This window comes from Thunnus maccoyii, chromosome 9, assembly GCF_910596095.1.
Source record: "Thunnus maccoyii chromosome 9, fThuMac1.1, whole genome shotgun sequence".
In the NCBI taxonomy this organism is placed as follows: domain Eukaryota; kingdom Metazoa; phylum Chordata; class Actinopteri; order Scombriformes; family Scombridae; genus Thunnus; species Thunnus maccoyii.
Window position 1 is genome coordinate 13,892,411 of NC_056541.1, and position 13,180 is coordinate 13,905,590.

The 13,180-nt window shown below is 39.5% G+C and overlaps 2 protein-coding genes across 3 annotated transcripts; both read left to right on the top strand.

Annotated features, from left to right (window-relative positions):
* The first annotated feature begins 1,696 nt into the window (after window positions 1-1,696).
* ubox5 (U-box domain containing 5) lies at window positions 1,697-9,610 on the top strand. The gene is made up of 7 exons (XM_042422016.1): window positions 1,697-1,830; window positions 3,452-3,515; window positions 4,441-4,542; window positions 5,156-5,895; window positions 6,028-6,662; window positions 6,781-6,966; window positions 8,189-9,610. The coding sequence occupies exons 2-7, from the start codon at window positions 3,462-3,464 to the stop codon at window positions 8,407-8,409; spliced, it is 1,938 nt and encodes a 645-aa protein (XP_042277950.1). The 5' UTR covers window positions 1,697-1,830; window positions 3,452-3,461; the 3' UTR covers window positions 8,410-9,610.
* Window positions 9,611-9,941: 331 nt separating this feature from the next.
* Window positions 9,942-12,558, top strand: LOC121904333 (arginine vasopressin). 2 transcript variants are annotated; one of them, XM_042422018.1, is made up of 4 exons: window positions 9,942-10,442; window positions 11,050-11,251; window positions 12,011-12,215; window positions 12,332-12,558. In XM_042422018.1, the coding sequence occupies exons 2-4, from the start codon at window positions 11,132-11,134 to the stop codon at window positions 12,466-12,468; spliced, it is 462 nt and encodes a 153-aa protein (XP_042277952.1). In that variant the 5' UTR covers window positions 9,942-10,442; window positions 11,050-11,131; the 3' UTR covers window positions 12,469-12,558. The 2 variants fall into 2 exon arrangements, with proteins under 2 accessions (XP_042277952.1, XP_042277951.1); XM_042422017.1 differs by lacking the exon at window positions 9,942-10,442 and having other exon boundaries at window positions 10,453-11,251.
* The last annotated feature ends 622 nt before the right edge of the window (window positions 12,559-13,180 follow it).

Genomic DNA, 13,180 nt, shown 5'->3' on the forward strand with positions numbered 1-13,180 from the left:
CCCATTCATATTGGCCGTTAAGAGATCATTTAATAACACAATTGCAATGTAAGTGATGTGGGATAAAATCCACAGGTGTTATTCTACGCAAAAATACATTTAAAAGTTTATCTGAAGCCACTATTAGGCTTCAGCAGTCTGTGTCACAGACAAATCAAGTGAGTATTGTCGAAATTTACAGTCTTTTTAATATGAAATTCTCTCTTTGTGATACTATTCCTCCACCATAGCTCAGCATGGAAACACTATTTGGGAAAACACAAAGAGGGAATTTGTACTAAAAAGACTGAAGGTTTGAAGGATATCGACATGATTTGTCTAACTCAAACTGCTGTTTGCCAGTATGAACAGGAGGAATGATTATAGGGAGGAACAGAGGTTTCATTGTACATATTGGCATCTGACTATTGTTTTAAGACAGTCTTATTTGAATCTGTAAGATTTGGTCGGCCTGGTTATAATCTGTAGACATGCAAACTGTGAAGAGGGGTCAGTTTAGAACCACGTCTACTGTTCTGTCAAATCATTATATGATACCAGGTTGTCTCAAAGATTTCAAGGCAGATAAAGTAGACGGAGGATATAGGGCACTGACATTATATAAGGTAAGGTATCAGAGTGAGTAGGAAGACTTTCTTCCCATTGAGAAGGTCTGGATTATTCTCTGGGAACATCAAGCACACTACCAAGGTATGTTTGAGTGGCCTTCCTGTGGAGGAGGCAGCACATCACTGACAAGGACAAGAGAAAATATGTGCTGAGGTAATGCACACGTTAATGTCAGTTATATTAAGCCTTTTCCAGTGGTGCAAAGCAGCTAAATACATTTACTCAAGTTCTGTGCTGCACTAAAGTACAATTTAGAGGTACTTGTACTTTACTTGAGTATTTCCATTTGATGCTACTTTATACTTCCATTCCACTGCATTTCAGAGGGAAATACTGTACTTTCTACTCCACTACATTGCTTTAGTTTCTTTTCAGATGAAGATTTAACACAATGGATAATATAGCAAGGTTCTAAAATACAACACATTGTTAAAGATGAAACCAGTCATTTCCAACCTTTCTGGCTTTTGACACTTTACAAAAAGCAGTTTGTAGTCGGGGTCACATTTCAGATGTCTATGAGCTGTTAACAGCTCCACCAAGTGGTGATTTTTCCCTCTAAATTTCTCACATGGTTTAATGTCAATAAATGTTCAAATGATCCAACATTTCACCAAAAATCAAAGATTAGAGAAAAAAATAATCCAAAAACTGAAAACAGATTTGTGTATCAGAACTTTTTTCTTCTTTCCTCTCCCATTAATCATCTCACGACTCCTCAGATTTATCAGGTGAACCTTTGGAGGGTCTAAACAAGCTGACTGTATATAAAGTAGTTCAAACTAGCTCCACGTCCAGCAGCTACAATAGCAACATGCTGCTTGCACACTGATGCTTCAGCATTAATAATGTAATGATGTTACATATAATAATATCAGTCAGAGGGGTGCAATTAGTACTTTTACTTTAATACTTTAAGTGTAGTTTGTTGCTAATACTTATGTACTTTTATTATGTAGGATATTTCATGAAGGTCCTTTATTTGTAATGTAGTATTTTTACATTGCTGTATTGTAATTTTTACTTAGGTAAAGAAGTGGCATTTTTCTTACCAACAGTACGACACACAGTTCGCATTTATAAAGTTTGTCCCTTTTCAGCTCCCTTAGTTGTTCTGGCTAAGCTAACCAGTGGCTAACACACTAGCCATTAGTTATCTTCTAAAGTTGACCACAGGAGTAAAAAAAACAGTCAACATTAGCGAAGTTTGTCAACAACCAGGTAAAATAAGGTTTTTCAGTTGCTTTAGTTTGTTAATCTAAAGTTAATATTGTCAGTCTGGTTCAGCCTCAGTATTATCAGCCAACACAATATTGCTAGCTATATTTGAATAATTTATTTTTCCATCATATGAACGATATGTACATAAACTAGCTTTTACGGTATGTGTGAGGCTCAAACATAAGGGGACAAGAATATTTTTCAATAATAGAAACTAAAATGTATCTTGAAATGTACGTTAGTAGCAGTTTAAAGACAGAGTCCATTATAGCACTCAGTTAGCCTATATGTAAATAATGTAGTTAGGGCTGCAGTTAACCATTATTTTCATTATCCATCAACCTGGCAACTATTTTCTCAATTAATTGGACTATAAAATGTCAGATAAAATTTCCCTGAATCCAACTTTAACTACATTTAACAAGCTAACATGATTGGAATGTTCCTTTGATAAATTAAGCAACTTATCGATAACCTAATTGCTGTTAATCATTACGTTTTTTCAATCGACTAATTAACCGTTTCGTGTCGTCCACAACTGTGTAGTGGAAGAAGTATTCAGGTCTTAAGTAAAAGTACCAATACAGTAATGTAAAAATACTCCATAAGTAAAAGTCCTGCATGAAAAATCCTACTTAAGAAAAAGTATGTTAGTATTTGCAGCAAAATGTACTTTAAATATTACAGTAGTATTACAGTAAAAGTACTTAATTCGTCCCTCTGACTGATATATTATTATATGTGACATCATTAAATTATTAATACTGAAGCATCAGTGTGTAAGCAGCATGTTACTGTTGTAGCTGCTGGAGGTGGAGCTGGTTTCAACTACTTTATATATAGTTAGTTAGTTTAGTCCAGTGGTTCTCAGCCTAGGGTTTGGGACCCTCCAAAGGGTCACCAGATTAATCTGAGGAGTTGTGAGATGATTACTGGGAGAGAAAAGAAGAAAAAACAAAGTTCTGATACACAAATCTGTTTTCAGTTTTTGGACTTTTTCTCTAATCTATGATTTTTGGTGAAATATTGGATCATTTGAACATTAATTGAAATTAAACTGTGAGAAGTTTAGAGGGAAAAATCACTATTTGGTGGAGCTGTTAACAACTCGTAGATATCTGAAATGTCACCCCGACTACACACTCAATTTCCATCGGAAAAGGAACTAAAACTGTCAAATAAATGTAGTAGAGTAGAAAGTACAATATTTCCCTGTGAAATGTAGTGGAGTGGAAGTATAAAATAGCATTACATGGAAATACTCAAGTAATTATTGATATTTATATTTATATGTATTTAACCGGCCAGATTTCAAATATCATGTGAAGTGGAAATGACTCTTTCCCATCACTGTCTGTACTGAACAAAATGATCTTGTATGAGCTTGCCTCCTTGATCCCACTGTTCAGATGAACAGTGAATCAGTCTATGAAGGTCACATAGTTGTGAGGTCAACGGTCTTGTGAACTCACAGGTGTAAAACACAAACGTAGGACAGAGTGGTGTACCATAGTGAGTCAGTGCTGAACAGTTGTATTCACTGAATGCCGTATTTTTTCCTTGACCTGTAAGTGACGCAAGGGAATGTGTATAGGTCTAAAATCAATTTGTTTCCTCTCAGGTTGGAGAATATGGTCGTGAATCTCTGCCTGCCACATTTCAGTACAACAATCCATTGCAACAAGGTGCGTCACATTTCGTTAACCTGTCACATAACTGTACCTTGTTCAACATGACCAGTTTGTACTGCTGCAGCACTCAGGTGACAAGCAACTACTGTCAGAAACAATCAGTTAGAGCATAAAACAGGCAACAAACCCAAAAAAATACACTCAAGTGGTGTCTTATGCGAGCACTGTTCCACTTATTTTCACCTCTTCAAAAGTTAAAGAAAAATAGGTCTGATATGTGTTGAGACGGACAGGAAGAATCAACATACATAAACACAACATGGCAAAGGACGGAGATGGAGGTCGAAGATGTGGAAATAAAGAAGCAGAGGGACAAAGTGGCGTGTGGGAGACTGAATCACCGCTGACCTTGTCGTGTTCTTTTTATTAGTATTTTGTTATCTGATCGTCGCTCTATTTTCACTACACTCGAAGATGTTATTTCACTCTTTCAAGAGTTCTTCAGTTGTTTTTTTTTTTACTCCTCTAAAGCCTCACCTTTGTGTCATCGTCCTTCATGTTATCATTTTTCACTCTCTGTTAAGTTTTACTCAGTTTTGTAGAATATCATATTTTGTTGAGTCTGATGTAAATGTTGTGCTCTTGGCCGAGACACATTTCGAATGAGACGAGGCTCAAAACATTTTCTTTTTTTTCTTTTTTTTCAAAAGTTTGTCCAGTATTAAAACTTTTTTGTGAGGTATTATTAACCTACCTAAACACTTGCAAATCTTTGTTGTAAACCAGTTTAGCCTGACAGACACATGAGAGTTTTGTCATGTATTACAACAGAAACATTGACCAGTTCTATTTAGAAAATTGGTATTGTGGTTAAAATGACATATGAGTTTCCGGCTTTGATTCTGGCTGGGGACCTTTAATTTCTGTTTGCTTCCACTGCATATTTTTAATTCCTGTTAGATTTGTTTCTCAACTACAGCTGTGTGCAGATGGGTATGATGTTACAAACCTCGTGTCGGCCGACCCTGCTCTCCGGAGGCGGGGCTTTAAGCTGGAGTACTTCCTACGTCCACCAGTACAGGTGAGATGATACTGTTGTACTTGGGTAGACTTAACTTAAGATACACTTAACTTCACATATCAACAGACTGAAGTGTGACCGACAGACAAACGTGCATGTGATATGTATGTTGGATCATTTCTGACTGTTTTATCCCATTTAACTCAAATGAGAATGAGGCTCTATAACATCTGAGGGATGTGTAGCTTGTTTGTCTCATATAATAGCATGGTCTTCATCCTCCTCTTCCCATCATCTTTACCTTGTGTAGCGCAAGTGAGACTTGTTTGTGTCCAGACTAAAATTCTTCTCTTATACCAGATGTATGAGAGGAGGGAGGTGGCTACAGTAGCAGATTTATGACTTCCTCTGTCTTATATGGTAACAAACTGTAGATATATTGGTGTTAAAGGTTTGTAAATATCCTCTTATATCCAGTAGCTGCTTTGCTTTTAACCTAACTACATTCCTGCTATTCAAACTATATTTTTTACATCTTAATATTTATTAATTTACGTATTTATAACATTCAGAATCTACAGGCTTTAGGCTCCATAGCAATAGCAAAACCCCTTTGTAAAATTTCTATATTAATCCCCATCATTAACATCCATTCTTGGTCCATTCCTCTCAGGTGACGTTGAAGTTTGGCTTCCAGGTGGAGCTGTGCAGGGTGGATGTGGAGCTGTGGCCCTGGGGTATGGATCGAGGACAAGCCTGCAAGAAACTAGAGATCAGCACCAGCTCTGATCCGCTACCTTCCCTGAATTATGGCAAGGGTCAAGGCCATGAACAGGGCCAGCGAAAGGAACAAATGCATATGCAGGTACAGAACCGGGAAAAAGAACAAGAATGTGGTAATAAATCTCACCAGTTTAACGGACAGCAGTGGAGTGTTCAAGCCCAAAGTTGGGGTGAAGAGGCTCTGGATCGGAAGTCCAAAGAGCGTGCTCAGTCAAACACTCAATCCAGTAGTTCTGAGGCTGAGTTTAAACTGGTAGGTCGTTGCGAGCTGAGGGAGGAAACCCAAATCTGTTTCTCGCGTTCACATTTTTGTCCCCGGCCTCCGTTCCTCTCCGCTCCGCCTCCGCAACCTGCCAACTGTCGGCAGGAGGAGTTGTGGAACCGGGGTCTGCTTTCATTAGGCTCTGTTACGCAACTTCGTGTGTCTGTGCCACTTGGCGGTGCTGCATCTGCGCTGGGGCTCAAGGCTTTGTCTGTTTGGGGACAACCTGCTCGCTGCTGCCCCGCAGAAGAAGTGGAGAAAATCAAAAGAGCACATGAGGCCAGTGAAAGACGACTGCCACGACCTGCATTTTTTGGTCCCTCTGTAAGTCAGACTAAACAGCCACTGCAAGCAACAACAACTCCAAGGTGTGTATTCATGAATCACTGTAACATTCTGGTCTCAGTCTCCTTCCTTCCTCTTTTATAAATGTGTGGAAGATAATAGATAAAAAAATTCTTGTAATGTTGGTAATTCTCTGGTTTTTTGTCTGTCTCTAGCAATCATTCGATCCCGGAAGAGTTCCTTGACCCCATAACTCAGGAGGTGATGACGCTGCCCATGCTGCTGCCCAGTGGTGTGTCAGTAGACAATGCTACCCTGGAGGAGTACCAGAAGAGGGAAGCCACCTGGGGTCGACCCCCAAACGACCCTTTCACTAGTGTCCCGTTCACTGCGACCTCCCAGCCTCTCCCCAATCCCCAGCTGAAAAGCCGCATTGATCACTTCATCCTGCAAAGTGGCAATGTGTGGAGGGACAAGATGTTGGGGAGACAAGGGAAGCGAGAGAATCCAGAGCCCTCAAGGCTCATTGCTTCTGTGGTAGAAAGAGAGTCCCAAAACAACTCTCCATGTCCCAGTAAAAGCTCTGTAAACAGTAAAACTATTCAGTATAATGCTGGCACCAGAAACACAAACAGGACTACACAAATAGAAGAAACTGAATCAGGACATTCATCAGGAAATGGGAATTACACATGTGACGCCCAGCCTCTTACCAAAGATAGCAAATTAGAGTTTGATAGGAGGAAGAAACGAGATCTAAGTGGATTTCTTAAAGAGTCAACAGAAGAGTTGACAGCTGAGAAGCAACTACTACCTCAAACAAAAAGACCAAGAAATGATACAGCCTCAGGTGAGAATAGACGTTTTCTTTAAACATATGTGTGTCTTTTTGTATTTGTGTGTGTTTGTCTATTTTCCTGCTGACATGTCTGTTTGTGGATGTTTGCTTCGTCACCGTTCTTCCTCAGTTCCTAGCTGCAGCTCTCATGAGCAGCGTTTGTCAGCCAGCCTGGACGAGGCCCTCTTCTCCGCCCTGAGAGGCCGACCTTCCTTCACCTCAAATCTGTCATTGCAGCAACAAGTTACTCCTGACTCTGAGTCACTTGACAGCTCACAGCAGTGCCAGACTGCAGGCAGTTCAAGCATGCCAACAGGTATGATTTGTATAAATCCACTGTGAATCACTTTTGGCAAACAAAACATTAACAAAATATTGTGTTTCAAAAAAAGGAAAAAGTGGCTTTAGAGCTTTGCTTTTTTGCATAGTTTGGTTCTATGACATTTACAATGGATTAAAACAGTTGCCCAGTAAAAAAAAAGAAGATATTTTTTGAACCACTTCTGCATTATAATAATATGATATATGCTTCCATCTTTATGCCAAGTGTGTTCAAGACACCCTTTTGAGTTTGCACAAAGCATTTGTGTTGGTTTGCTCACATTAGAGCACGCAGCTCCTCTTCCATTGCTTTATCAATAGCAGCACTCCATTTGGCCGTGCCAGCGTGCAGCTTGTTACGTAGCAGCAAAGGCGGGGAAACCCTCTTAAATGGTGTGTAGGCAACTGATATGACACTGATCTTCATCAGCTGATAAACAATGGATGATAATTTCAGAAAAGCGGTGGTAGCTGTCCTTGTTGTGGACAAGATATCACAGGAGGAACCAGATTTCAATCTGAATAATGCCATTCTAGCAACTCTGTAAGCTGACCACACTTATATCCTTTTATATTAAGCAACACAATGTCTTTTACATAGTTACATAAAAATAATATATTAAATATCACTGACTGAATTTTAGCTCAGATACCAAAACACTATCATATTATCAAACAGGATTTTATGTTATTTAATTTCATTCAATCACGATTTATACAATAGGAAAAGTCTGGGCTAGACAAAGGTAAAATTCACTTGGGACAAAATATTAACAACAACATTATACCTGCTAAATATCAGCATATTAATATCGTCATTGTGAGCATGTTAGCATGCTGACAAGCTAATTTAGCTCTAAGTCTTGTTACATTTTCAGGAGCTTGGAGTTACTGAAATTTATTGCAACCACAAGCCATGTTGAGTTTTTTTCTGAACTGGAAAACCTCTCTTACTTTTTTGATAGACTGTTAGAATCACTATCACTGTTCAATGGTCGATTAATTGTTGAGAAGCATTCAGGGTTGCAGGAAATCAAAAACTGAGGATCTATTTGGTTGAGAAAGGCAGTACACTAAAAAGTAAAACTCCTGAAATGCACTGAAAAACACAAATGAGCAACACACAGCTGTGTCTGAGAATTTGAAATTGATGCCTGTTAAATGAATATAAATCTGTTGACTCTTTGCTAACGTTCTCCCTCACATTTGCTTGCCAGGTGAGAAAACGTGCTCCGCGTGTTCCTGCGTTGTTTCCGTTTACTCCACATCGGCATCACCCGTCTACCAACTAACCTGTGGTCACTTGCTCTGCCGTGCCTGCCTGCGGAGGGGATCACAACCACTAAACTCTGTCACCACAGTTACATCCAATCACATCTTATGCCCTGCCTGCCAAAGCCCGATCTCTCGCAGTGATATCACACGTGTGCATCACTGACAGATGGCGTAAAAAAAAAAGACAAACCTTAAAGGCCTGTGAAGAAATGCGGGGGAGTGTCCTCAAGGTGAAGACAGAATTGTATTTGAAATGTGGTGTTTTAGTTTTACAGCCTAAAAACAGATCCTAGATGGATTTTATTTATAGATTATGAACTCGGTTTGACGCTACCTCTTTGATATATCTTAACAGATGAGTCATGTTTCTCATGGTTGTCGTATTATACAACTGCTGCGGATGAAAATTCTTTAAACATTTGCCAAGTTTATAGTAACTACCTGAATTACAGTCTTCATCTTTTATTTGTCAAGTTCTGTACATTCTACAGTCATTTCATGTCAATTCATTGTAGTATTTCTTTTATTTCTCATTTGCTGTTATACGCGCTTTGTTTACAAGTCTACCAGAATTGTCCCTGATACAAGTGACATAACAGTAAGTAGATCAGAGTTCTGTTTTTAATGGTCACAGGCGAGGAAAGGACATGACTGATACAAAGAGCTTTAAAAACCATCTGTAAAAGAATGTAAAAAAAAAAAAAAAAAAAGAAAATCTTGTTCTCCTTTCTTTGCCTTTTCATAGAGTGTAGCTGCAGCCTTGGTTCTGCAGCTTATGTACACATCATTTGTAAGATGTTTTGAGGATGCACAAAGAAAGGTTTCGGGGACAAAAAAGCTGAGAGCAAGAGGCCATGAGAATTAAAGTGGAAATCAGGTAGACCAAGGCTGCGTGGTCATTGTGATGAAACAGACAGGGTCAGGCTAAGCTGATCAGCTGACCTCCGGATGTCATGTTAGCCTTGTCCTTATCGCAGGTCCAGCCTCTCTTCACTTTTTTAACCATTATACATTCCTGTCACTCTTGCATCATTTTTGTTGCTTTAAAAGGGTAAATGCAGGTAAAAAATGTAATAATTGGAACAGATGATGGATTATTTTTTTACTACTTTTTTTTATATGTTCTGTACATGTTGGAATGAAATCCCATATTATGTATTTGAATGGCAAATGTTAATCAGGCAGCATTGATGTATGGAATCTGGTTGAATTTGTTAATATAATTCAGTCAAGTTTCTGTTATGGCACTGTCACCCACTGGATTATGTATGTAGTTTTATTTCCTATATTTTTCCTCCATGTTCACTATAAATGTTCCCTTCAGTGTTAAATAATAAACTAAACACACAGTGGTTTCCAGCAGAGGTTATACTGCATGTCCTTCTGAGTGTCCTTGCCCATCTCTGCATTTTCTGCCTCTTAACACTTCGCCCTAATCACTCTTTTGTGTGCCATTGTGTCGATGAAAGGGTTAAACAGACCAAAGTCAGGGGGAAAAAAACAGTATTTATTGGACTTTGCAATCACATACAGCATAATTTATATGTTGGTTTCCCTGACAACATTAAGCTTAACCAAGGTCATGATCCTGTATCCGCTCAGTGAGAGCAAAGACTGGAATCGGTTTTCTTTTTTTTTTGGCATCTTGCCTTTATTTGAGAGTCAGTGTAGTGAGACAGGAAACAAGGCAGGAGAGAGAAGAGTGTGACATGCAACAAGTGTCTCCCAGCAGGAAATCGAACTGTGGGCGATGCATTTATACGGTGTGCACCTTAACCATTAGGCCACCAGGGTGCCCCAAAAATCAGTTTTCTGCATGTGAAAGAGAGACGGATAAATCATCAGGTTAATCTTGGTGGTAGATAAAGCACTTTAGTTATATTAATCAGTAGGAAAAAAATGACTTATTATTACTGTCAAACTGCCATCAAACATGAATTTTATGTCACAGCTTGTGACATGTGTGTGCACTTCAGGAGAGATTTGATCATTTTTTAAAGATATTTTATTAAACTTTTTCTTTTGTTCAGTACAGTAACGCACAGAGACACCTCATCTTGAATATATTGAAATATCAAGCTTTAAAGCTGTGACTGTAATTAATGAACTCCTTCACACCTTTCCCCGCTGCCCTGATGCTCAGTTTTTGCCATTTATAATTTACCTGTTAATCAGCATCACGACAACAGCTAATAGGTGAGATACAACCCTAAGCATGCAGCTAGATGCAGAACAGAATAATGAGCGGAAAAGACTTATGTTTATTTCAAATGCTAATCTTTTTTGGCTTATTAAGTCTTAAATTACGCCAAAGGGATAATTTGTGTGACCTTAAGGTTGGCATGATGCAAGCACAGTTGACTTCATGTGACAAGTCAAAACTGTCTGTCTACAGTGATGAGCAGCTGTACTGTGCATGATCATCATTAAATGTACTTAATCAGTGCTTAAATCTAATTAGTTGTCCACAAACTACAATTAATTGTTCATGTAATGCCATTTTTAGTGTGTGCCCCTACTGCCATCTAACACCGAGGCTCAAATTATTCAGAAAAGTTGCTCCAATAAGTGTGGCGCAGTCTTGAATACAGAAAAGGCATCTCCTGTTGTCATCGCTGTTTTCTTGTGTAGATTTGTTAGATAGCACACATCTGATGCAGAGGCATATCTGCTGCGACCTCTCGCGCACACGCCACGCGCACGCCGATGGCCTTCGGGCACGCGGGAGGAGAACTTGCACGACACTGACGTCAGATCCAAGTGTCAGTCGCTTTGTCAGATGATGTCCATATCTGCTTATAAGTGAGGAGTCGACCGGGACATCCGTCAGATACCCACCAGGCGGAGGAACTCCAGGTCCACGGCGCTCATCTAAACCAGCAGCGATGCCTTACTCCATGTTCCCCTTGTGTGTCCTGGGACTCCTTGCCCTCTCCTCCGCCTGTTACATCCAGAACTGCCCCCGAGGAGGCAAACGAGCGCTGTCGGAGTCTGGAATCAGACAGGTGAGGACCACTTTCAGATGAGAGGTCATCGTTGACTTTCTTTCTTTGTTTTTACGACTTTGGAAATGTTGAACTGGAAATTAACAAACTTCATTTAAAATCATACAGTATGATAAGGAAAGCTATATCTATGTTAACTTCATAAGATAATGTGTTACCATTACCAGTCTTTAAATTATCTAACTGTAAAGAGGTAAGGTATAACTCACCTATTTTTACTTTTGCACTGTTAAGGAAAATGATTTGGAGGAAAAGTATTAAAATATTGGCGAAATGAAAAATAGTATAATAGGTAAAAAGCATAAAGTTAGGCTATGTACAAATATATTATATATGTTTGCTTCATACAAAATGTGAGTATATGTTGCACTGTATTGTTGATCATAAAACTGCATTGTTTGATGCTCAAAAAGTGTTTTTTGTATTATTTTTTCCACAATAATTTTATGATTAATACTGTAGTGAGATACATGTGCACAGCAGAAATCAGTGCATGCAGTCATTTCTGAAAAGATTTGATGTTTTCCTATAATTATGGATCAGCTTTTTGTCTAATAACATGTCCATCATCGGTGTTGTATGTGGAGGAAGAGTTTATGTATTTCCAAACATCCAAAGTAGTTCTCAGGATAGATTAGAGAACATCAGAAATGTTTCGCCAGAATGAATGTCACATTGGCCAGTTCACTTTTCAAAAAATAGTTTAATTGTTTTGTCGCACCTGAGAAAAGGGTTATATCTATGCAATTCTTCCTGTAGTGCATGCCATGTGGCCCTGGGGACAGGGGCCGCTGCTTTGGTCCCAGTATTTGCTGCGGGGAGGGCCTCGGCTGCCTGCTGGGCTCCCCAGAAACAGCTCACTGCATGGAGGAGAACTACCTGCTCACCCCCTGCCAGACAGGAGGGAGACCCTGCGGATCTGAGGGTGGACACTGCGCTGCTTCAGGACTCTGCTGTAACTCAGGTACAGCATCTGACTGTAAATATTTTACATGTTTAGTAGTGTTAATACGGTATGAATGGGCAGTCTGAATAAAGTTATTTTCCTTTCTTCTTCTCCCTTCCTCTCGTCTTTGACAGAGAGCTGCGCGGTGGACTCTGACTGCCTGGGGGAGAACGAGGCCTCGGAACCAGCCCACGGCTCTGCAGGGAGCTCACCTACAGAGCTGCTGCTGCGTCTGCTGCATGTGGCCACCAGAGGACAGACTGAGTACTGATACTGTATCTCCGGAGGTCCCTCTGCTCCTCAGGGCCCAGAGGTGCAACAGAAATGAACATCCTCCCTGTTCCACTATAAGCCTTGAGAATCAAACCTTAAACCAATAAAATGCCAAGTCATACTTTGATCTCTCTTAACCCCTACTGCTGTGCTAATTCTGTATCTGAAAAGACAGCTTGCATTATTTAGATTCTGGGGGAGAGGAATCATGAGTAGATATCATGTTTGTTCTGACCTTAGAAATGTATATACTAATGCACATACTGTAAACAAATTTTATTCTAAATGAGAAGATATTACACACCTCAATGCTCCAGTTCAAATAAGAGTTATAGCAGAAAACACTGTAAATAAGTCAGAGATAGGAGATAAAGGTTGCTGACAATGCTTGAGCAGTTACTTCTTGTGTAGTAGAAATATTACTGTATATTGAACAAGGGGAAAACAATAGACATATCACTGCCAAAAAAGCTTCTGTCGTCTGCTTTTCTTATTCCCAGGCTCAAAATAATTACCTTTAATGGTGGAGTCACTGATATAACCTGTTGCTAATTCTCTGTTGGTTAACTGCTTAAACCGTCCTATGCATGCGTGTATGAGTGAGTGTGTGTGTGTGTGTGTGTGTGTGTGTGTGTGTGTGTGTGTGTGTGTGTGTGTGAGGGGAAGTGAGTGACAGTGAAAGGAATGTATTATTGAGAAATCAGCAATAA